Genomic DNA, 24,581 nt, shown 5'->3' with positions numbered 1-24,581 from the left:
CCTAAACTAAGATATATCACTTCATATTTCACTTAGCATCAGGTCCCCATATTACACATGAAGTACTGGCAAAGTATATGAAAAATATGCAAAATTGAAAGTCTTATTTGTCACACTAGTAAATTGGATAAAAGGTATCAGTGAGTTTCTATAATAAAAACATTCTTAAGATACAAAGTACCAGAGTTACTGGGGAAAAAAACAAACAAACAAATGCTCAGTATCATTTTATCCAGTAAATAAAAACGTATTAGCTCAGGTTTATTCGAATGCTTATTTTTATCTCCATACCTGAAGTCTGGGATTCACTGCTAAGTGAAATGGTTCCCACTATTGCAGGATAGAGTATGAGATGAGGAGAATCTTGAGCCACTCGACACAGTAGGTTGCAAATGCTTTGACGAACATACACTTCTGGGTGATTCAGGCGGGAGAAAAGCTGGGGTATAATACCTGCATGAGGAGGAAAGGAAAGTGTGCTGGTAAGTGAGGCAGAATTTTATTTCAGTTTTAAAAGCATGCCTTTTTCTGAATTGTGAGAAAAAAATAAAGTACAAATTTACAAAAGAGTCCAAAAGAAAGTGCAATTTTACAATGGCTGGCCTCCTCTTCTGCTGCCTTCCACACTAAGTCCATAACCTTTTGAGGGAAAGTCCCTGAACAACCAGAACCAGCAGCATAGTAACAAACAACTACTTTTGAGACATCTGGCTTTAGTCACACATCTTTCTCAACTGTAGCTAGAAAAAAACCCCACCCCATTTGTTTAAGGTGGTAATACAATGTAATAGTTCATAAACTACATCTCCTTTTTCCTTCCCAGGTCTTCAGATGGGGAAAGGAGGGGATCAGAATCTGTGCTACTTAACTACTCTAACATCAGAATGTATGGTAGACCTGAATATCTTTACTACATTATTTAGTAAAAGATAGGCTCTCTTTCTATGATGCTTACATAAAAATTTTATCAAAGTGCAACAAACAGCTTTCTGCATTTAGAGAAAATGCATCAAAATAAATTTTAACAACTAGATACCATCTATTTACCTCTCCAAGGAGCAGTAGGTGTAGTTTCTAGCCCATGCTCTAGATACTGTCTAAGTTCCCCAGCATGTTTCACAAGCAACCGTAACAGTCTTAGGGTTGCCATTACAATAACATCATCAGTGCTTTGCTCAGAGGTGTTTCTTAAGTGCAGTCTGGGATCTTCTTCATCAAGTGGAACCTTGAAACAAAGAAATATTCTCTAAGTTAAAGTATATAGCTCATACCATCATTTAGAAAAGTTTGTAACTGGATTTTCTCATCAGCACGAACACTAACCTGACCAGCATTGAGCTTGAGGAAAGTAAAATATGCACTGCAGGAGAGCTTATAGAGACTGAAGATTCTGTCTACAACTTTCCTCCACACTTTAATTAATCCTTCTGTTGCGTTTTCATCTAGATCTGAAAGCCAGGGACAACTTGTTAGTAACTGACGCCATATCACATCCACCATATCATCTTCCTCATTGTCCTCATTTTCAGTGATTTGTAGAGTCATGTCTTCATCCTAAATGCAAATAAAGAGAAAACAGATTTGATTAAGTCATCCAACAATTTCTACAAGCAATGTTAGTTCCTAATCCAGTTTTTGTCTATGCAACTCATGGAACTGCATTAGTTGATCACATTACCATAGTTCATGCAACAGATGTGTTACCACTTACCTAACAGACAGTTTCTTGTACTGTCTGAATTTTAACTTTTAGACACTTAGAAGAGTTCACATGAATCACAAAAATAAAGAAAAATAAGGTTTACACTGAAGCTGAACATTTTTTAAGCAAGCAAATTTACACTCACTTGAATCCCAGCTGGACGACACACAGCCTGCCCAAGAATCCCATAGATTTTCTCTTTATCTTCCTCTGCAATGTTGTCTGGAAGCAAGTTCTGAACCTCAGATTTTTCCCGGGGCAGCAGACGAACACCTTCTCCCTGACTGTAACATTTAATGAGTTACTGATCCCTGTTACATGGGTATTTGTAGAGATACTGAAACCATTAAGACTATATATATAAAAAACTCCTTGAAGGAAGAATCATCTTTATCTCAGAATTAAACTAGCTTCTTTTTACAGAGGGCAAGTAATCAAGAGAATACTCATTTCTCTGCTCAAATGTGACTTCAGGTCACAAACAACAGTAATCATAGATACAAAGCTAGGGTTTATCTTAAGAAAACTAACTGTGCTGCATAAATTTAAACATTAGGATGAATTTACCTGGCATTATCAACTACTTTCCGGCCCCATCTATAAGCCCAGCTAGCCAGGGCTGCCCAAGACTTGGCTACTTCAGGTGCCTGTACCGAAGACAAGTGATACAGCTGGCCCAAGATGAAGTCTGGTTCTCCAACTCCAATGTTTACTGTGATAGGAGAAATAGAGCAATGTATGTTATGGTGTAAAACCTACTTCTAATTTCCTTAACACAGAAAATAACATCAGCATATTATGAGCATGTAATATGTTTTCAGTACAATAAGTATCCAAGGATGTAAAATCTTACAAAATGAAATTATTTTTCATTCTGACACTGCTGCTAAATGAAGCAGTCTTCATTTGGTAACTACCACTGCTTATAATCTACAACTGCTTCTTCTTTTGCAGGAAGATGGAAATGAGGCAAGAAACTCATGATCTCCAAAAGAACACAATGCTTCAGAGAGCAAGTAGAATTCTATGAAGTACCCAAGCAGTGCAGTTGTATTTATTTGTATATATCTAAGTTATTTATGAAATCCATGCTTAAAGAAAGACAGAGTTTATCTTAACATTTAAGAAAAAAGTCTGCTGAAAACTGGGAATGAGAGTACATTTGCAGCAACAGCAGAAGTGCTCAGATTAAGCACAGATTAAAGATCATGAGAAAACCAAAGTACTTTTCACACTTATCAGGACCTTCAAAACATAAATCCTATCCATGCTTAATCTGAAAGATCTCATTCAATCTTTAGCAAATAAATAAGATGAAAACAAACATATATGGGACAAAAATTTATATCCTCATACAAAATAAGTGCATAGCAGTTTCTTCTTAAGGCCATCATCATTTCAATGAGAAAAATGTTATAGAAATATGACAGAAATTTTAAGGTGTTTGGGTTTTTTGACTGTATATAGTTACCTATTGCAGAAAACACACGCTGTTTATATCTCTATTAGGAAAACAAATACGAGTGATGGAGCACTTAGTCCTTATCAGTATAACTGGTGCTATCCCTCAGTGGAATCACCAGTAACTAATTTAAAAAAACAAGAAGAGGGAGGAGAAACATACCTGTAGATTCACTTTCAATCCTAGGATATTCTTCTTCTAGCGTATTAACAGCTGGGAGATCAATCAAATTATATATGTTTTTAGACAAGGTAGAGAGACCAGTGTGATTCTGCTGCTGTCGAGCTCTATACACTTGTTTCAACTGTCCTGAAATCTCTTTCCATTCTGCTTGAATCCATTTAGCCAGTGTGAGAATAGATTTAGCAACTGCATATTCGGCTTTGGCAGATTTGCAGAAAGATATGGCACAAGAACTCAGCATTTCCATGGCATGTGTTGACTGACCTACATATCACGAAAAGCAAATCTTCAGTACTGTGTTAACATTATTCAAAACACTTCCGAAATTCAATGTATTCAGATACAGCTTGTAGCAATGTATTTTTACATAGAAAATTCTCTTTTGAAGTTAAAAATGACAAGTAAGAAAACATTTGTGAAAACCCTTTCAGACTGAGACAACAGTTAATAGTATAAAATCAGTTCCTAATGATACTGTCCTATTATGATTTCTTCAAGATCAGGGGAATTAGTCTGGTTACAAAGACAAGCAGCTCAAGCCACTATAACACAAATAGCAAACACTCACCTGCTGTGTATAACAATTTTGTTTTCTCAATATCGAGTTCAGGGCCCCATTTTTCATCTATCTGACCCGGAGCAGACAGCTTTTTAAAGTGCTGGACTAAGTCCTGAGCAGTGGTGGTTTTTCCCAGCTGGACCTCGCTGCACTGGGCAAGCAGCCGTGTGGCCAGGGCGATATTTCCTCGCTTCCGGGCAAATTTCGCTGCTGTTAAGCCCAGTTCCATTAGATGGCTTTTAATTGGGACTGTTGGTTCTGCAGAAGGAAGCAAGACATTGTATCAGATAATCATTTAATAATTTTGCTGGCAGACAGATAATTTCTGCCCAATGTATTCCGTACATGGCCATCAGTGAAAAATCTCTCAGCTCTCTCATTTTTTATATTTCCTTCAGAAATTGAGATGATTTAACTTAGCCTAGAATATTCACACACCCCCTCCGAAACAAAAAATATATCCATAGATTATCTGCTGGGCAAAAGAGATTTTTTCCACTATAATCACTCTTCTTAGCTAATAAACCTACTTGTCCCCTGATAGAACTTTCCTCCCATTACCTCTTCTTATACTGCACATTTAAATGGCTTTTGTGACTGTTTTTTTTTAAAGACCTATTATTCATACTGTTGAAGTGTTCAAAACTGAAAGCATCTAAAGTGCAAAGAGTTGAGCAAGCAAGGTGTTATTAGGAGAGTACAGAACTGCTAAACACTTCAGAATACATTTTTTTCTTTTTAACACTGTCTATATCACAGCAGTAATTGAGACCATGAGTTGTAAAGCAAGACACCCAAAGGACAAAACTTGGCTTTTAAAAAGTAATCCATCTAAATAATAGAAAAAGACATAGCTGCTGCTTTCAGCAGACAATTCAAGTTCAAATTCTGCATTTACTTTTCACAACACTAATATGAGAGCTTACATACCTTTAAGCTTTTCCATCAATTGATTCTGGTACACCGTGTACCTCAGTGCATGCATCCATGGCCTCACATCATGCTGTTTGCATGACCTCAAAGCATCATTGAAGAGAGGTACAAGACAGTCCTGAAGAGGCACAGAAGTTTCATAGTTGTCATAAGAGACAACTTTACCACAACGTATTTTCACTTATTAAAAGCAAAGACCATTTTAGTGCAGAGGAAACATTTTTATTTGTATTAGTAGCCACACTTTGTCATTAACTAATAAAACCTAACTATGTTTTATGCTTGATTTTGAGAGGACAACACTAAGAATTTGCTCAAAATCAAGTTGAATTCTTTTCTGAGCACTGGGATTAGTAATTAGAACTAGATCATTCATACCGTTTGGAGTCTGACAGTTTTTAATTGCTGAAGTGATTTTTTTAATTAGAATATTTTCAGGTTGCTTTTAAAGTAAATTACATGTTTTGCACGACTGTTACAATGTATCTAGAGAAGAAATACCAACACTTCTCTAAAAGGCAACTATCAATAAAACTTCAAAAATACTGTAAGTGTAACTGAAAGAGCTGTCATATATTTATAACTATAGAAAAGTCCAATTGAGATGTAAACCTAAAAAAAACTTGGGTCAAGGCACATTAGTAAACTAAATGAGATCTTTTTACAGTATGATTAACAACTGTCAGAACAATTAATGTATGTTTTATATTCAACACTCCACAACATGACATGGAGAAAGACATTACCCCAATTTAGCTTTTAAACACACAGATATACCTCAGATGTCAGCCTGTTGCACACGGTGTTTTCCAAAGCAGAAGAACAATACAACTGAAGAGTGCTCAACACTGGTAAAGACTGAGACACAGTGAGTGTAGAAAGTCTCAAAGGCCCAATAGCAATACGGGATGTTTGCTTTAAGTACTTAATAAGATTTCTGAAATAAAAGGATCAGAGCAGTCATTTTTGTTAACTAGACTTTAAGAGTAAATAGTGATATCAAAATTACTGAAGAAAACCCAAATTCAACATCTTTAAAAAGATGACAAGATAATCTTACACTCTTACACACAAGTTACAATACTTTATTAATAAGCTGACAAGTAGAATTACTTTATCAGCTCAAAGGACTTTATCAATTACATAAACTCCAAGCTAAACATCATCTTATTTTTCCTCAGTAAGCTTATAACTCACAACAACTAGAACTGGCAGCAAACTACCATAGGTGTTGAAGCTTTACACAAAATTATGTTTAACAAGCTAGAAAAGGTTTTCACAGTGTATTACATTCATTCATAGCACATTTCAACTTACTCAGATATTGACTGCCACTTTTGCTCCTGTTCTATGTGGTTTACAGCTGTTGCCAGACACACTGAACTTCTCAAAAGCTGTACTTCAACTGCTTTTTGAAGTTCTCTTGGATCAGGACTTAGCATATTAGGAAGGAGCTTCTTCATGTCTACATGGAGATTAAACAATTGAAACCAACTAGAACTGCCAAATTTTATCAAATTCCACTATCTGAGAATGCATTTTTGACAGTAAGGAAGTTTGGGAAAAAAAACCTTTTAAAAATATATATTATATATATATATTTATGTTAGAAATCCATGAAGATTACTTCTAAACAGTCACATTAACTCCAGAAAACACACTTGCATGAACATTTAGGATGACCACTGCCAGTTATCTTGAAGCCTGATTCATAAAGGTTATGGTCAGTCCACTGAACACAGCAAACTGCATTCAGAAGTTTCAGCCTGTCATTTATAGAAACAGATATATGAAGAAATATTTACTTTTGTGTTTGAAGGAATATTAATTTAAGCATTTATACCTATTTTTTCTTTGGATCCGCCTGCAAGCAGGTTGATATTTTCTCCTGGTAATAATTCTAGTTGTTCAGTGCATTCAGTAAGTTGTCCAGACTCAAAGCTGCTCAAAGACCTGCAATTCAATGTTTATAGTTTTATTTTCACATTTTTTACTTTACTCCAGTTGCTAAGTCTATTATACAACAAACACTCAAGACTAACTTCAATTCTAGAGCGCTTACAATGAATTCTAAGCAAAAAAATCCCAATTTTCACACAGATCAATAAAAGGCACTAGTACTGCACCAAATGGATAAATTGAGTATTGAAGTGACAGGGAAGAACAGCTCTCCAGCTGTGAAGCTTTTCCTATTACCATGTAATACTCTTCTACCAGAGTCTGGAAGTCAAAGTAAACCCAAAACTTTTTCCCCTGTCTGTGCACAGAAAAGTTTCATGGCAGAATGTCACGAGGCCACGGTTTCATCTCCTCAGTTTACACGAAACCAAGACTGCAGAAATACTGGAGTATTTGCAGGTCATAAACAAATTTATATTGCTTATTGGTTTATATTGCTTAACAGCCTGAAGCAGCAAATTTAACGTTTCCCGCCTCCCCCCCTGTTCTACATTAGAAAATAATTTGGGCATTACAGATTTTACAGAACTACACAAAAAATAGCACCGAAAAGCTAAGAGGCTTGATGTCTCAGAATATTCCAGTGTTCAATATTCTTGTTACTAACCACTGAAGGAGGAATTGCCCAAGTATCTGGACTAGAAAAGAAGCAAAAATTCAGCATGTGAAATTGCCCTTTTCTGCTGAATTATTTTGATTCTCATTACTACAGTGTCTCCTAGCCTGTTCAGGGTCAGAAGAGTCAAAGTGCTGTTCATCCTCAGGAGTTCTCTACAGGATTTTTCTCATTAGATAGTACCTTACTTCCAGTAATTATCTGAATGAAAACTAACTTAAACCAGTCAAAATGATGAGACCTCTGCAATGGTACCACAAGTACAGTGGGTTTAGTTTAGAAAAACACAAATACTCAGAAATGACACATTTTCACATCCATAACAAGCACTCACCCTCCTTATGAATTAACTGCACAACTGCAATAAGGAAAAGGATCACCCCTTTCTCTGACAGAAGCACCTTGTCAGAACTACAAGATTTTATTTCACTGCTTCCTTCTATCCTTTTATTTCCAAGTCAAGAAATTTCAGCCAGAAGGATTTTACAATGTTTACCACAACAGTACAGGGATGGAAAGTAATCAAATTGTCAAAAAAGGACCCTTAAACCTTAAAGGACTATTCAATGTCCAATTTTTTCATGAACCAGACAAATACCAAGGGTCAGGAAATAAATGCACAAACTACAATTCTAAATTCCATTAAAAAAAGAAACAAAACAACAAACATTAAAGCAGCCAAGACTGCTCCTTCCTATATTTTTTACATTAAATTAATGAATTAAAATATTTAAGAACTGTACCACTGAAAGGCATTTTACTTCCTGCTATTATTTAAGCTGTGCAAAAGGATGCATCTTTTGCTAAGAGAAGCAGAACAGATTTGGTATATTTTTCCTTCAATGAAAGATGTTTTTCTTGAACACTAAGAAGCCTCAGCAGCCAGAAAGGTATAGCAACTGTTTAGAATGGTATTACCTCTTCGCTCATCTGTAAATATCATAGCCAAGTTTTCACCCTCCCCAGAACACAACTTTCTTATTTGCATGACTCTATTTACAAACTGACATTTTTTAAAATCCATGTACACTTTGTTTCAGTTCTAAATTAATGAACACCAAGGTACTGTTGAACAAATTAATTATATCCTTACTTTATGTAGTTAAAATCTGCTTTCAGATTGATTGAGGTATTACTATTGCTTTTCTTCAGTTCGTGGACCATATTTTGCCACTCCTGAACAGCAGCCCAGTCCGCAATGGAAATGTAACATTCACATGCCTTGTTACCCAAGTAGTTTATAACTTCAGGTGAAGAGTCACTTGGCTTAGTCAGGACAGTTTTTCTAGTTTCTCCTGTGAAATGAAAAAAATATATATAGACACACTTAAATTTACATTTTAAAATAGCAATTCTATTACTCAAATGTAATTTCTATGTCTTTGGTCAAGAAAAATACTTAATTTTTTTAAAAAATCAAATAGTTACACAATGTCTACAGTATTCTTCCACTGACACTCTTTCTAAGGGGAAAAAAAAGAGAACCTTTTCAAAAGGAGGTTTTGGAAAATTTTAATCCAGATCTGTAAAGAAACATCAAAACAGAAAAACAGAACAACTAAATTAGGAACAAAGAAGGTTCTTTCTCAAAGATGAAACGGAATACTGCAACCAAGTCTTAGTTAAAAACCTCTGAGTAACTAGTGTATTTATCATACAATTGTGTCATAAATACTAAGGTTTAAGTTATGATGATCTAAAATACATTAGAACTAAATTAGGAAGTTACAAAGTATTTTACCTATTACTTTTAGTTTCATTGAGTTAGATCTCAGCACTGCAAACCCTCCTATCTACATACAACATTGGTTTCAATGGCATTAGGTGGTTCATTAACTGCAGACAGAAACACGTTTTTGGATTTCAGAGTCAGACATTCCCATGGCTGTATCACTGAATATTCTCATTTTCTGTACACACATTCACAAAACTGCACTTCTCTTAAAAAGCAAACAATAAACACTGACCATTCAAGGAATGCTTTGGGCTGGCATTATTCACACTGTTTGAATTGGCCAACTTCAGAACAGTCTTGTCAAAGCCTGTTATACAGCAATCCACTCCCGTCATGGAGCACAGGTGTTCCTGGTATTCTGCAGTTGCTTTTTCAAACCTTAAACAGTTTAATATTTTCATCAGCATTTTCAAGAACCAAGTTAGGGGATTTTTTTTGTAGATAGACAATATTTTAAGCATTTCTTTACCCCAAAACTCAAAAAGTTCACGTCACCTTCAGCAAAAGACAGGGATTAACATAGGATACAAGCTTACTGGCTGAATTTTCCGGTTACAGCGTAAGATAAAAGCTTGTCCATTCTTAAAGTCAACCTCAAGTCAAGTATAGGCAGAAGGAAATAAATTTATTTTATATTTGACTGTCACTCTTTTTACCTGAATGAGTAGAACTGAATACTGACTAAATACATATAATTTACTAGAGACTGCAGAACTGGCTCTAGGGCAACAATTCACACCTTAAACTTGATATTTCTGAGAAACTTCCCACCTATTACAAAACTGCACGTGATTTGAAGGAATCTTACAAAAAAAAAAAAAAGGAAAAAGATAGTTATAAATTTAAAATCTTTGGGTTTGTTTGGGGATTTTCACATGGAAGGTAGATGACAGGTGTCTCTTTTTCATTTCATACAGAAGAAGTGATGCATTCCTTTAAGGAGATGAAAACACCAAAACGAAGGCACATCCTATCTGGAACGATGACCCACTTATTTGTATCTGTATCCAAAGATTCTACTGCAATAGACATAGAAGCCACCTTTTCAAAGCTGAAGTAAAACTGCAAAGCATGTCCCTCTCTTGGCAAACTGAGGCAGGTATTCAGATAACACACTAGTCAGAAACTTCCCTAGAAAATATTTAAATTAATACTATTTTGCAATGGAAAATTAAATACAATATGAAAACAGCATTGCTGTGTATGAAAAACTAAGAAAACAATTTAGGAACGCAGTTTATATTCAGATCCTTGTAATTTATTTAAAACTAACAGTTAAAATACCTAAAAGTGCAGGATGCATTAGCTATCTCTGAAAAGATACACTGACTTTAATTGACATGGAAATTAGATCAGCAGTCTTGACTCATCCCACAATTTAAAAGACTCAGAAATAGAACTACCCATAAGAAGGAAAAACGTCCCAGTTTGTAGCATGCAGTTATTTAAGAAAACTTACCGCCCTTCTGCTTGTTGAGCTACAGAATTGATCCAGGAGAGACTCTTCCCAACTACAGCAGATGACCAGACAGCAATACCCTGAATAGCTTCAGGACAGTGAAGCTCACATAATGCTTCTACCAGCATCATAATTGTCACTTCCAATTCATTTCCCTAAAAGCAAACCAAAAGCATTATTTAACAAGACCCATATAAATTAAGAGCTATATACACACGTGGGTAAACACTTGAAAATGGTGAAGCAGTAGTTCATTACAAGCATCTACAAGTGCTCCTCATATCCATTCACTGCACTGCTTTTGGAAAAGCAGGGGAGCTAAGGTGACAGTATGTGCTGTGAAACCACAGCCTGAATGCCAGCAGTCAGCATCACTATGTGATGGTTTATACCTATCTGAGAATTCATAAAGCAGCATGAATGAAACAAGTATCTATCAATCCTTCTTTGATAAAATATTTAAGTAAATCAAGTCACATACTGAAGAAACTATTCATCCTTTTCAAGAAGGCTTTAACCACTTTATCCACTTATCCCACCCCTGCACTTAACCTGCTAGTTACTTATAGAGGAAGGATACCCTCATGATACACTCCCCTTCCTCCTCATACCCACAGATAAGCAAAGACATTACACTACCACAAGCTTGGGAAGGCCTCATACTAATGCAGCACCAGTTTCATAAGGTTTAACCAGGACCTTCTACTTATAAAAGGGCACCATTCAATCTGTGAATTAACTATAGCACTCATTTCTGTGTAGTATTTGACCACACATGTACAGTGCATCCTAATCTTCAACCAACCTACTGTATCCAACTTACAACCACAGAAGTCTGTCAGTACAGAATCAAGAGTTAAAAATGTTAAATAACACATTCCTTTACATACCAGTTGGTTTAATAACAACTGATTGCCTTAGCTTAGTTCTTTTACAATAAAACGGGAATATTTTTGGAGTATCTACAGAGTTTGAAAAGCGAGTACCTGAGAGATACTATTATTAGTTTTCATTTCTGTGAGTAAATCAAATCCATGCCTGACTGTCACAGCAGGTTGGCCAGCCAGCAATCCAACTCTCATGATGGAAAGTCTAATCCGTGTCAGCCAATCCTGGCACGTCTGACGATTGGTATAGAAGAACGTCCTGATAACCTTTAAAGACAGAAGAAAAGTTTCAAATCACCATTCTTCCGTACAAATCAAAATAGTTACATTAAGTACTTCATAATAATCAAAGGCAGGAAGGTTTCCTGCCTCCACCTGAGATGAAGAAATGGGTAAAATTCTGCATCTTTCATTTTATTAACGCAGATGGTCTGGAATCACGTGTAGCAACCAACTGGCCAGGCACACTGGCAAGCTAAAAGTCTTTAGACTAACTGACTGCAAATTATGTATTACTGTCATGTCAAAGTCTGGTAATTAAACAGCTTATTTCAACAGGGAAGAGTATTTTGCAGTTAGAACTACACAAAGAGGTATGTTGCTTATAAATAATTACTACATTCCTCAGAAAGCAATTTAAAGCCCCAAATAACTGTGTTACTTTATAACAAAACTGCTGACAATCTACAAATAGGAGACTGCTACAAATCAGAGGTACTACAGACTTGATTGATTTGTACCACTATACAAACTGGTACTCCAGAAATATAGCCTGGTTTAACATGTTCTCCAGGAATAAGCCCAAGTCAAAGCCAGACTTTTTTAAGAGTCTCAAACTTTGTTTGAGAAGTTCTTCTGAAATTTAACAGTTAAGAAGTGAACAACCCTGAAAACACTGTTCACTCAGTAGATTGCTCCGAGTAACATCAGCACTGTAAACAGACATACCTTGGGTGGGGAGGTCAGGGCATTGGCACATCCTTCATATGCATTGTACATCAATTTTTCTAAGTTCTCCAAATACTGCAGAAGGAGAACAAGCCTAAGCTGGTTGCTACTGTGTCCTTCGTCATTATCTGCAGTAGTCCACTGGTTGACATCTTGATCAGGGTTTAATGTATGGGCTGCAAGGTTCCTAATAATACCTACACATTTTACCAAAACATGGGGGGAAAAAAGTTACCAGACAGTATTGTATTTAAACATGTCAAAGGATAGAAGCTAGTTCTCAAAATCTCTCAAAACAGTATCTAAATTAATCTAATCTATCAAAATTAATAGTAATTATGCAACATCTTTAAAATCTGTAATCACTGAAAAACAAAGTCATTGTGCTTCTTGCCTTGAACATGAAGACCTTAGCTTCACAACCCTCTAAAAATCCCATTAAAATAATCTTGTTTTTTCACTTTACCTTCAATTGTTTGAAATGTATCTTGGGCTCTACCCAGAGGAGTTCGTAACTTCGAAAGAACAGTGAACTGAGCAGCTTCCCAAACAGCCCACTGCCAGAGCACAGCATCAGTCTTCAACAGGTTCCGAGGGATGGTTGGCTGATCTCTCTTATCTAGTCTTTGACAGCTATAGAACAACCTTTCTAACCAGTTATCCTTCCTGAAAGAAAACATCACTACATAGCACAAGTTCATGTGGTAACAAGTTTATACCGCACACACTTCATCACCCTATTGCTCTCAAATCTCTCACAAAATTATTTTAAATCAACAATGTACACAGGCAAATATGCCAAAAGGTGTGTATTTAAGATATTTATAAATACCAAAAAAAACCTGAAAGTAAAGCAATGTAATTTGTAAAGATAATTACAAATTCTAAACTAAACGTAACTTAGAACTGTTTACTATAAATTCAACATTCATGGATTCCACTTCTACAAGAGGTTCTTACCCAGTTCGGTGGAGGTTTCCATACAAAATAAAACTAATGACATCAGAGAAATCCTGTGGGTGGAATGTATTACTTGGAGATTTGCTCATATGACTTCTTATAGCCAAAGAAATTTCTTGTATTTCTGTGTGGGTACGGTTACTGCAGGAAGAGGGGGAAACAACCCATGCTATAATGTACTTGAATAAACCAAAAAAGCTGTGCAAAAGAGTTACACAGACACACATACATGCAATGGCTGGAAATAAGAATATGCTTTGGTATTAAGGCAAGGTGCCTTCAGAGTTCAGGTCTTCAAGTCAAACTGTAGGACATAGTATTGCTGAAGCTCTGAGTAACATGGACCTTACAAGCATTCATATTTGCTTCAAGAAGTGATACACAGCTTATCAAATTTGCTAATTACTTTGCTACTATCTACTGCTCTTAAACCTCTAAAAAAGTAAGAGATAGCAAGACACTTCACACTTTTTGATTTTAAGTTAAGAGATATGATGACACTGCACTGGCATTATCTTTCAGGTAAGTGTCACTGAAGAAAGAAACTAAACAATTCTTTATATTGAAGCTCATTTGAAAAACCTACCTCAACACAACATCTAAAGGAATTGACTTCAGAAGTTTTCCAAAAGCTTGTCTTACACGAGCACCGCTATGTACAAGTTGAACACGACACACATCAACACACCTGCAACAGCAAGGAGGAAGAAGGTGGTAAGATCTCCATTGACAGCATAATTCAAACAACATACAGAATTCTGTGCAAGTACCTTTGTAAAAGGTCATCTGGAAGGGAGGAAGACAGGGCATGGAGGCTACTACATGCTTGAAGACAAATGTTTACATCTTCCAGAAGTGCTGAATTAAGGAGTTGAAAGAAAAAAAAAAGTTATTCTTGCTGGAATTAGATAACTCCTGCATTACTCTGGTTGTGGCACAGCATCTAATGACATTTCTTCAGCACAGCCAGGAAAAGGAGACATAGGCTTTAAGCAATAGTTTTCATTTCATTTAGTGGTTTTACTATTACAAGAAGGTGCTCACTAAGAAAAAAAGTCACTTGTGCTACCAGTTTCAGTAACAACTTACAGGCCTGTTTTAACTGCTGACAGATAAAACCTTCTATGATCTCTGCACATTGGTATTACAGATATTTTCTTTCCCCATTGAAATACATTAAGGTAAAGTTAGTAACTCCTGGCCTTGGGAAATTACTGCTAGTATTATGCTACTGAAAGCATTTGTTCCCATATTTTTGTTTACAGGTTTTGAAATCTAAACCACCATGTCACATTATGGAACAATTCTAGTGCTTTTGATAAAGTAATAATTTTTGATTGGGAAACTGATCTACCAAAAACGTCACTGATGTATCAAATCTTACTTGTAAGAAAATTAATGGTTACGTAAGTCATAGGCAGAGATCCACTTGATAAAAATCAGAAAGAGAGAGTGTAAGTTTTTGCACAATACAAACTTGGAGCATCTCCAAAGTAAATGAATCAAGTAGAGTTGCTGCTATCAGCAGGATAAGGCCACCCATGTACTTAATTTTTGAAATGTAAAAGACAGTTAAGTAGAAATATGCAGTATCTTACTGTTTGCTAAAAGTCCTTTACAAAACTTATGGAAAGATGGGAGGGAAAATAACGGTGCATATGTTTCTGATTTTTTCATCAGAAGAGCCACTTCCAAAGCCCACGTTGTAAGTAGTTTCCTTCAAAAAACAAGAGTATTATTCGCTCTACACAGTTACAGAAAGGTACTTTCCAATATAACTTCAAACTACTTCACGTTACAGATCTGTATTATAACGTAATTCATTTTTTAGAGAAGATGTTTCATAACTTGAAACATGTCCCCAGCTTTCAAAGCATTTTGGTAACACAGAGTGGCAACTATTGTAAAAGGACACTTTCAGTGAGCAAACCCTTTCTTTCGATAACTTTTGATAGCTCTGCTTTTACTGTACAGACCTTAGGATGCTTTTAACTCTTCTAGCTTTCATGTATAAAAACGAGCAGCTACTTTTTTCCACGGGTATTTAATTATTAAAGTTTTAAAAACCCTAAATATTTGATTGCTTAAATTTACCCCCAAGTTTTACAGATAAAAATTATCCTGGTTTCTGAATTAAGGCATTCTACTGGGAAATAAAAAAATACCTCCTGATCCCTAAGAAAATGTTAAGTTACCTGGTATCTTGAGTAAGGTTATCCTTCTTAAGGAGTAGCCCCAAAAGGTTTAGTATGATTGAGAAATGTTTTTTTGTTGCTGTGGTTACAGTACTAATAACTGCTCCGTCAAACAGAGAGGGAGAGGAAGAACTGAGGCTACTGGATATGAAGTGGTCATGTCTGAAAAGGCAAGAAAAAGCAAAATATGTAAAACCACCCCAAGATTAGGGAAACTTCCTTGAAGTTTACAGGAGGGAGGAAAAACAACAACAACAAACAGTAGAATTTCAATTTACACCCTCACAGTAACCACACTATGTCAAAACCCAAGTGTTTTGATCCCCAGCCTAAAAGAACAAAGCTACAATTTTACATCAGTCCAGGCAGCCCAGTAACCTATTTTCAAGTGTCTGGTATCCAGTGCTTGGTGAAAAATCATCAATACCAAGCCATGTACAGAATAACAGTTAAACTAGTATATTCCATTACTTAGATAACATTTTGTACTAATAAGGTCTGAAACATATTTACATCTGCTGTTTATATCTTAGTAACTATCCTGGATCTCTCAGTAAGGAAAATCATAAATAAATATTACTTCCTTATTTACTTTCAGAAGAGTTCTCCCTCAGTTATCTCTATTCAAACACAAGATTTCCAATCTGCCTTTGAATAAAAGGCCAACTTTAAGCCATGGAATGCTTTCCTGGCTGAGACACAGCTTCCCTGCAATTAATGGAAGTACAAAGTGATCAGGGAAGTCTGAGCAATAGTTTGATTGTAATTGGAACTTATTTAAATTCGTCCCTTCAACAGCATATTCTTTTCAGATCAGTCCATCCTAGTGCTCTTAAAATAATTTCTGATGAATTATTAAACTTCATACCTGGAACAGTGGGAATACAATGTATAGAGCACTGCATACTGAACAGCAGGGAAGTGAACTGCTATGTCACCATGAACAATCATCAGATTTTTACTCAGCAGTGCAAACACAGTCGGTGAAAGGGCCCACATCTAGAAAACAATTGCAACATAAGCAAAGAAACATAATAAACAGGAGCTATTTTTAAGTGTAGTTTCCATACCATTAATTATGTTTTGCTTTTTCCCATGGGAAATAATTTAACTCTATTATTTTCTGACCTTAATTGTAACTATTTTCTTTCCCCTTTTTAAACAGTCTGCTAAAAGCAGTTCATGGTTTTATTTGGAAAGATCTGGAAAAAGTGTTTTCACATGGCCAATATACTCCCAAAGGACACACTACCTGCTTCTATCTGTCTTGATTTTCAAAAGCAATTACTATGATAATCTTAGAATCGATCCATTAATAACCTTGTAAGATGCTCTTCCCTAGAAACTGCTTTCTCTTATTCACCAACGAGAGATACAATCCACTGATTACGTTTCACTTAAGTTCTAATATTGGAAGTTTTTCTATAACAAATTAGAAGACAAGTATGATCATTTTAATTATTTGTAGGTACCCTACTGGTGTAATACACTAGGGTATATTTTGAGTAATAAAGTACTTTTTACACTTATTGCTCAACTGTCTGTGGAGTTTTTACTCACCCCAATTAATGAGTTTTTAGCATTTCCAATAGTACTTAGAGCACTGAGGTCAAATATAACAACAAACTTGGCATTATCCACATTGGATATAAGCTTCTTGAAAGAGTCATGCTGGATTTCAGAACAGGCCTCAGGAAGGTGTAAACTATGAAGAAGACTATTTAGAGCACAGGTCATTTCTCCTAGAATCAACCTGTAAGCAGTCTCCAAAACAGGAATGTTCTTCAGGCTCAATACAGCTTGGTATACAGCAAGGGCTGCTGCAACAACCTTGGGAATACAATTAGAACAAAATCATAAAATATACTGATTAGCAACACAGAATTTAAAATTACTCTTCTTTAATAGCCTGGTCTGGTGCACATACCTATTTTCAGCTTTCTGTAATTAAGTACCTCTTGCTTAGAGCATCTATTAATTACTTTCTTGATCATCCACCTAACACACTGAGTATCAAAGCCAGGCCAGCTAAAGACTTCTCTATCAGGAATGATGGCAAACTTACCCATTCTTTATCAAGCTATATCTGTCTTTTCAGAAGTTTTACAGATACACAGTTAGATTAAAAAATATATTTAAGATGAACAAAGTTTTACAGCTTAACATATTCTAGGAAATTCATGAAGGCTCTTGTAATACACCTGTAGAAGTCACTTCCTCTTACCTCTTTCTCTTTATGATAACGAAGAACAAGTAGTTTAGACTCTGGTATAAATAATTTCTCTACAAATGATGATGGTAGTTTCGTATTTATTTGTTCAACAATCTGGGGATAAAAAACAAAATTATAAATATATTCAATAATATTAAAAAAAATTAGGTAAAGATTCATTAAAATACTGTTTGTCTAGTTTGTATACACTGTATCTAGAAAAAAGTTTCCCAGCAGGAAATTTGCAGTTATTTTCAGGTTTTAACAGCACAGTTGAGAGATGTGTGTGATTATTTACATCAATGTAAGATTTAAGAGTTTGCAGTCTATACATTAAGTGCTGTTTTGAAGAAGTTTGACTTTCCAAGTCATGGCATAATTAGATAAACAGAACATATTAAGCACTAAGATTCTGAAATCATTCAGGTGGTGTTAACAACTGCAAAGGCCAGAGAACTGCATTGTCCAACAGTCAAGCCAGACACAAGAAGAAAAACAAGAGAAAAACCATCCAAAACAACAGTAAAAAAACAACCCCACCAGAAAACATGAATACTCAGGCTAAAACTAAATGCCACTTCATCAACAAGCCAAATGCCTAAACCCAGCAGCACAAGCTATACAGAAAAACAGCATTTATAAAAGGAACTTCTTGCTTATGATCAGGAAGAGTTGAAAATATTTATCTAACACACACCCAAAAAAAAGGAAGGTAGCTTAGAAGACAATGTTTTTCAATGCAAAACCCCCACGATAATAAAAATATGTACAAACCAGTGTCAACAGATTCAGGACTGAAATGACATAATCAGTGCCACAAGTCTGACAATTTTCCATTTGATCTAATCCATATGTGATGACCATGTCACAGTGTATGGTCATACTTGGATCCAGGCTGCCAAGTAAAACCCCAACACACTCATTGGCAGCTGTAAGCACTGCTTCAGAAAAGAATACTTGGTTTGCTGCAGTCACACATCTCATTACTCTGTACAGAACCTGAAAAATTAAAACCATAACTGAATTAAACTCCATTAAAAAGAGATGCTATTTAATTGTATTCACATCCTTTTGATATCCTGTCCCACCACCTACTCTGCAGCTTGGTCAATTCTATTCTGAATAATGCACATGACAGCATTACACTTCAGAAGTGTAAGAAAAACCAAACTTTCAATTGCTTTGTTTCCAATTCAGCTGAAGACCTAGGAGACCTAAATTCATTATTCACAATTCTGCTCAGTTCCAACAGAACTCCTCTTGTAAAAGAGACTAGTTTGAATTTTCTTGAGACAGACTAGTTTCGTCACAAGAATCCTCTACAGATTAAGGCAGAAGTTACATAACTGTTTTGTCTTTAACTGGGAAATCCATACACTTATTTATCCAAGAAGTTGTGTCCCTCACAAAATTCTGCAAGGGCATAAATTCCAGCTGTGCAGCTCACACAGCAACAACAAGATTTTGACTACAGGTATTTTTATCTATCTCCTCCTCCCTGTTACAGAACTATAGCAGCTACTTAGCATATTATATAATATTTATTATGAGTTCACACCATGTACTATAGAACAAGAGGAGTTTTCTCAGATTTGAGATACAATTTCAGTATGAATAAAACCCTCACATTTTATAAAATCAAACTCACAATTTGAATTCAAGTTTTTACAGCATCATAGCTATCTGAATAAATGGCAACATGGTTTCAAAGACAGATAACAAGCATAAACCTAGCCATATGAAGTTAAAAAACCTTAAAAAGTTCATTTCTGCTATGTGATTCCCATGTGCCACTATCACAATCTATACTTTAATATTTAATAAAAATTATTGTAGCATATTTGAGAAAACAGATTTACTCAAAGCTGAGAATATGCATATTCATGTAAAATCCATAAAACCTAAATAAACCCAACAACGAATAGCATCATTATATGGTGATAAATCATGCCAGCAACAAAGAAATACAAAGAAAAACTTGAGTTCTTACATCAGTTACATAAGCTTCTGTAATTGGTGGTCCTCTAATGGGGCTGAAGCGCTCCCCAATGCTCCTCACCACGGTACTGAACACCCGAAGAAGTGCAGCCAGTTTGGGCAGTGACACTGAGGGAGGAGGAATATCCTCATCTACTGATTCCCCAGAAGCCACATGGCTGAGGTCCTACAGCACACAAGTTTTATGGATCAGTGCACATCACTAACTGTTACACACTGACAAAAGATCAAAATATGAGATTGAAAATACTTCATCATCTGTTTTCCAGACATTAAACTGTGCTATCTGATTATGGATGTATTTCTCCAGTACCTCAACTACACATATATACATAGGTGGGATATAAGCACACAATGACCAAGTCACAGAGCAGTAGTGAGATGCTGCTCATTACCTTAGCCACTGAAACAAAGTACTCGACTACATCTTGTGAATTAAACCTGAGGCTCATGGAGTTCCTGGTCCCTGGAACATGATCATCCATATTGCTGCACTCTTACAACAGTTGTCTGCGCACTTTTACCACTCTTCCAAAAAATTCCCATCCACAAAGTGGAGTTGATGTTTGACTGGTCATTCCCATCACACTGTTTACGTGCAGTGATGTTGATCTGGAGACTAAGAGTTTACTAACAGACTACTTCATGCCAGCTGGCACCAGCGCCTGGGAACATTCCCAGAAGTGCTGATCTCATTAGTATAGATGTAGCCTGGGTCTATCCCACTGTGAGATAAAGACACACTAGCTGGAACCACCTCCCCCATGACTTAAGTTAACACATGTTATCTTAAAACTCTTCCGTGACTAAGAATACACACATTGACCAGTTCACAGCAGACAAGTTGATAAGCAGCGACTTCCTGCACTGGTCTGTGAATCCTGACCTGCGAAGCTGCACCATTAGAAGCCCTGGGGTACATGTAAGTACACTGATCAAATTACTGATTCTGCTCAAAGTACAATTTTACCTATGGAATCTGCATGTTAACATATACAATACAGTATTATCTAGCTACAGGCATACACACATAGGAACACATACACCTTAACAGGCAACATTCCCCCCAAAACCCTTCCTTTAATGACATCGTCAGATGAACTCTATGCCCTGTTAACTAAGTAAAGGTTACAAACTTAAAGTATGTTAAATGGATATAATTCAGTTTTCCATCAGTTCCTGCTACATTATTTCCTGCACAATATAATCTGTTACTTTATTTTAAAAGACAGGTTTATATCATTAGTCTACAGAAACATTAAGATTCCCTCTCTCCCCCCAAGAGTTACTACATCTGAAAAAACTCTGAAGTTGGACAATTAAAGAAAACACCAAGGAAAGACCATGTCTTCACTGCAGCTCTTTAAATATGAAGACATTCCTGTTTGGTCAATTGTTTTTATTTTTATTACAACATGATTCTCAATCAACAACGGTTGAAAGCCTGGCTATGATATCACTTAAGTAGCTCAGGAGGATTTGTGCAGAATGGTCTTTGTACATGCATTTAGTATGCTCCATAATTTGGTCCTCTTTTCCCCAAGAAAACCATGTAATTTTATTTTCTACAAAAGTAATACCACCATAAGAACCACGGCTGTGGAAAACCGTAACAGTTAACTCTGGTATATACCATAAAGTCCTGTTTACCTCAGCATAAGCTTCCATATCTTCCAAAAACTGACCCAACAGTGTGGTAGAAAAAGTAAGATCAGCCACCCAAAAGGGTTCCAAGCTCTGCAGCCATCCTGTATAAAAATACCAGGCCAATTAATACAGGGGAACATTAAATTTTAGTTGCATATTGCTGAGGGAAAAGTTGCTCAGGTAAAAGAAGGTTATCTGCATGAAAATTTTAACATAGCTTGTTTTTATAATAAATACAAATGGTATTTCCCTCTTTTGTCCTTCTGAAAAATTAATTTTATGGTTCAGTCCTGCCCTACAGCAGTTAAATGTTACAGACAGAATCTAGGACCATGGTACAAGAAACATAACAGACTTGCTATGAATAACTTCCAAGACAACTGCTATAGCTATAGAAAAGTTTCCCCATTTTTTAATGCCAGTACAGTCTTTACCACAAAGATTTTCTAAAAATACTTAGGAGAAAATATAACCTTTCACAGAGAGTATATTAAGACCTATAAATTCATTAAAAATTGTCATCAAGTTGCACAAAACTATTGATGTTTAAACGGACCCTGATTAAAGCATCCCATTTTTCCAGATTTAGCATAAAATAGCAAATGCAAATTTACTAAAAAGCTAGGAACAAAGTCTGTCATTACGTAGCCAGAAACTCAATTTGATTTTATGTCAACTTCCATGTTAGTGGAACCAGCCCTGTGTAAGTAAACCCACACCACTTGCAAGCCAGAGCAAACTACATGAGCGGCTCTGGCCAAACTCACCAGACACCTGTTGCGTCAGTGAAGGTTTCTGAGTGTGATCGATGTGCCACCCAACCAGTATGTCCACTGTGTCCTGGAAAGCAATTGTGAAAACAGATTAATTAGCCCATTTGCTGCACCAACATTTCTGTTCATGAAAGAAAACACAGAGCACAAAGTAAGTTTACCCTAAAATTGGTGCTGAAAATGTGCGGGTAGCATCGAGACACCAACAGGATGCACTTGACACACTTGCACAGTAACTCTGGAGTATCAACATTTTCTAGAATGGACTGCAGGCTGGTCATTACAAGCTAAAAAGTAAAGCAAAGCCATTAGACATTTCACTTCGTTAAAACAACATGTGAGATCTACTCAGTGTTGAACACACAGCAAACTACTTTGATTCAAACAACAAACAACTCAACACTCTTTCTGCAGGAAGTCAAAATGTGAAAAGCATCACATATTCTGCATGGAAATAATCACTTTCAAGTGGGTATTTGCTTGAAATATGGTGGACCCAGGTCAAAAGCTCGAGGACACAGTTTTCTTCAGTTCTTTAGCCACAGAACAACTTATTGGTTTAAGTTCCTATCTCTCCTGCTGAAGTTTTTTTGCTCTGTAAAGCAAATATTAAATCAGAGCACAGACCTGGACATAGCTGTTCTACACCCAAAATAACAGACCCTAAAACTTGAATGAAGGGACCACATTCTGTCTGCACATATCCTACTCCCTTTAAGGTCTATTCACAATTCAAGTTAGAAATTGTAAATAGGAAGTAGCACAAAGCAATAAAAAGGTCGGATTTTGTGTACCATTCCACTTGAGTTCTATTTTTGGTCTCAACGGGATTCTTCTTCTTGGATCTGCTATAAATACTAAAAAGTTGCATCAAAGTATATATCATCCTACAAAGTGCTTTCTAATGTAATCAGAATCAAAAGAATCCCATTCAGTCAAAGTTCCCTCCCAGTCATAATTACATTTACTTATTATGTCAATATAGCACTACTTACTGTTATTTCCAGTTTAAAAAGTTCATTCAAGCATTGCACTGGAAAAATCACTAAAAATCCTGTTTTAACTTGTGTTTTACCTGCATTAAAGATGAAAAGGCTTTCTTTTCTCCTACAGTCTCTAGTGCTTTGTAGGTTGCACACAAATAAAGAAGTTTAACTTCATCTTTTGTGGATGAACTGAATTTGCTAAAAATCCATTTAAAGATCTTCTCAGCCTCGTAGCTCAGAGAAGCACAAAGAAGGCCAAGACAGCAAGCTCCTTCCTGTCTCAGTTCTTGAAGCAATTTGCTACTGTATTTTTGGGAAACGAAAAAAAAGAAAGAAAGTTGGGATCTCCACACACAACAGCAGAAAAGAACAAACCATGAACAAATTAAGGCAATTTTCTAAAGCAAAAAAATATATACATGAATGAAGCTGCTTCTCTCCAACTTAATAGCATCAGTGATGAAGTCAAAATAAAATTCTGTTAAATATTATTTCTATAGAATAAGTCAACTTAATAAAAGTATGCAACAAATGTGCTGGTCTACTTGCAACACATATCCAAGGAAAAAATTCTTAACATGAAGCTGAGCCTGGGTAATAACACTGACCTAAGCACCAAAAAGCCCACACACACCTGAGCTCCCTCTACACATGCTCTTCACTGGATGTAAATGAATCAGCTTGTAAAAAAGCTGAAGTTCAATTTTCAGCTACACAATTACAGCAGTGCAGTGCTACACCCAGCTGATCAAACACAGCTGAGACAGATTTCACCTTACCTATAACATCAAAGCCACACTGGTGCAGTCACATTCTCTCCATGGGAAGTGTACCCTAGACAGTCTAACAGTATTGTTGACATGCCTGAGAGTCTTAACTGTCCCCCAATTTCAACCTGTTCCTGCAACATCACATCCATGCAAAATTAGTGAATTAATTCCTTTCAACCTTTCCCTTTCTCCATTCCACTTCTATACTGAAATCCAAACCTAATGGTGTCATTTTTCCTCTTTAAAGCCTTCAAATTGTTTAGTTTTCCCAGCTTACCTTTCATTGAGTACATCATGAATGGCAGTCAGGATATTATCCAGTTGTTTAACTAGTACCTATAATATAAGATACATAAAAGGCATAAGCATAATAATGGCCCAATACTGTCTCCACAATAGGTCCTGTTTACACCCACATTAAACACATCACTGCCAATTCTGCTTGCCAATAGAATGCTATTATGCTTTCCAAGGCCACTGCAGACTAGCATGAACTATATTAAGCAATACTGCAATATTATCCTAGATGTTATATTTAATATTTATTTACAGTAGCCATGAAAATAAACTGGCAGCCTGCTATCAAGGTTTGTTCTA

At 36.0% G+C, this 24,581-nt stretch overlaps 2 protein-coding genes across 3 annotated transcripts in view; one reads left to right on the top strand and one right to left on the bottom strand.

Moving 5' to 3' along the window:
* The window catches only part of XYLT1 (xylosyltransferase 1), a 597,640-nt gene that overhangs the window by 467,173 nt on the left and 105,886 nt on the right, over nt 1–24,581 (top strand). The gene's annotated exons all lie outside the window — the stretch shown is intronic.
* SMG1 (SMG1 nonsense mediated mRNA decay associated PI3K related kinase) overlaps nt 1–24,581 on the bottom strand; it is a 65,527-nt gene that overhangs the window by 21,321 nt on the left and 19,625 nt on the right. For both annotated transcript variants that reach the window (XM_051774270.1, XM_051774333.1), the window contains 32 exons: nt 24,262–24,320; nt 23,304–23,517; nt 22,390–22,515; nt 22,223–22,295; nt 21,459–21,556; nt 19,801–19,974; nt 18,585–18,809; nt 17,823–17,924; nt 17,159–17,428; nt 16,467–16,597; nt 15,599–15,760; nt 15,002–15,120; nt 14,174–14,261; nt 13,990–14,091; nt 13,404–13,544; nt 12,910–13,109; nt 12,444–12,640; nt 11,595–11,762; nt 10,609–10,763; nt 9,382–9,527; nt 8,508–8,709; nt 6,683–6,792; nt 6,157–6,304; nt 5,617–5,776; nt 4,837–4,957; nt 3,916–4,164; nt 3,327–3,611; nt 2,270–2,414; nt 1,848–1,986; nt 1,324–1,554; nt 1,048–1,225; nt 292–453 (listed from right to left, as the gene is read on the bottom strand). In XM_051774270.1, coding sequence (XP_051630230.1) covers nt 292–453; nt 1,048–1,225; nt 1,324–1,554; nt 1,848–1,986; nt 2,270–2,414; nt 3,327–3,611; nt 3,916–4,164; nt 4,837–4,957; nt 5,617–5,776; nt 6,157–6,304; nt 6,683–6,792; nt 8,508–8,709; nt 9,382–9,527; nt 10,609–10,763; nt 11,595–11,762; nt 12,444–12,640; nt 12,910–13,109; nt 13,404–13,544; nt 13,990–14,091; nt 14,174–14,261; nt 15,002–15,120; nt 15,599–15,760; nt 16,467–16,597; nt 17,159–17,428; nt 17,823–17,924; nt 18,585–18,809; nt 19,801–19,974; nt 21,459–21,556; nt 22,223–22,295; nt 22,390–22,515; nt 23,304–23,517; nt 24,262–24,320 — 5,080 coding nt within the window. The remainder of the gene's footprint in view (nt 1–291; nt 454–1,047; nt 1,226–1,323; nt 1,555–1,847; nt 1,987–2,269; nt 2,415–3,326; nt 3,612–3,915; nt 4,165–4,836; nt 4,958–5,616; nt 5,777–6,156; nt 6,305–6,682; nt 6,793–8,507; nt 8,710–9,381; nt 9,528–10,608; nt 10,764–11,594; nt 11,763–12,443; nt 12,641–12,909; nt 13,110–13,403; nt 13,545–13,989; nt 14,092–14,173; nt 14,262–15,001; nt 15,121–15,598; nt 15,761–16,466; nt 16,598–17,158; nt 17,429–17,822; nt 17,925–18,584; nt 18,810–19,800; nt 19,975–21,458; nt 21,557–22,222; nt 22,296–22,389; nt 22,516–23,303; nt 23,518–24,261; nt 24,321–24,581) is intronic.

The sequence above is a fragment of the Manacus candei genome, unplaced genomic scaffold, assembly GCF_025592945.1.
Source record: "Manacus candei isolate 608988 ecotype Guabito, Panama unplaced genomic scaffold, ASM2559294v1 h1tg000002l, whole genome shotgun sequence".
Lineage (NCBI taxonomy): Eukaryota > Metazoa > Chordata > Aves > Passeriformes > Pipridae > Manacus > Manacus candei.
The sequence above is the reverse complement of the archived record's forward strand: the minus strand, read 5'-3'. Positions and strand labels throughout refer to the sequence as shown.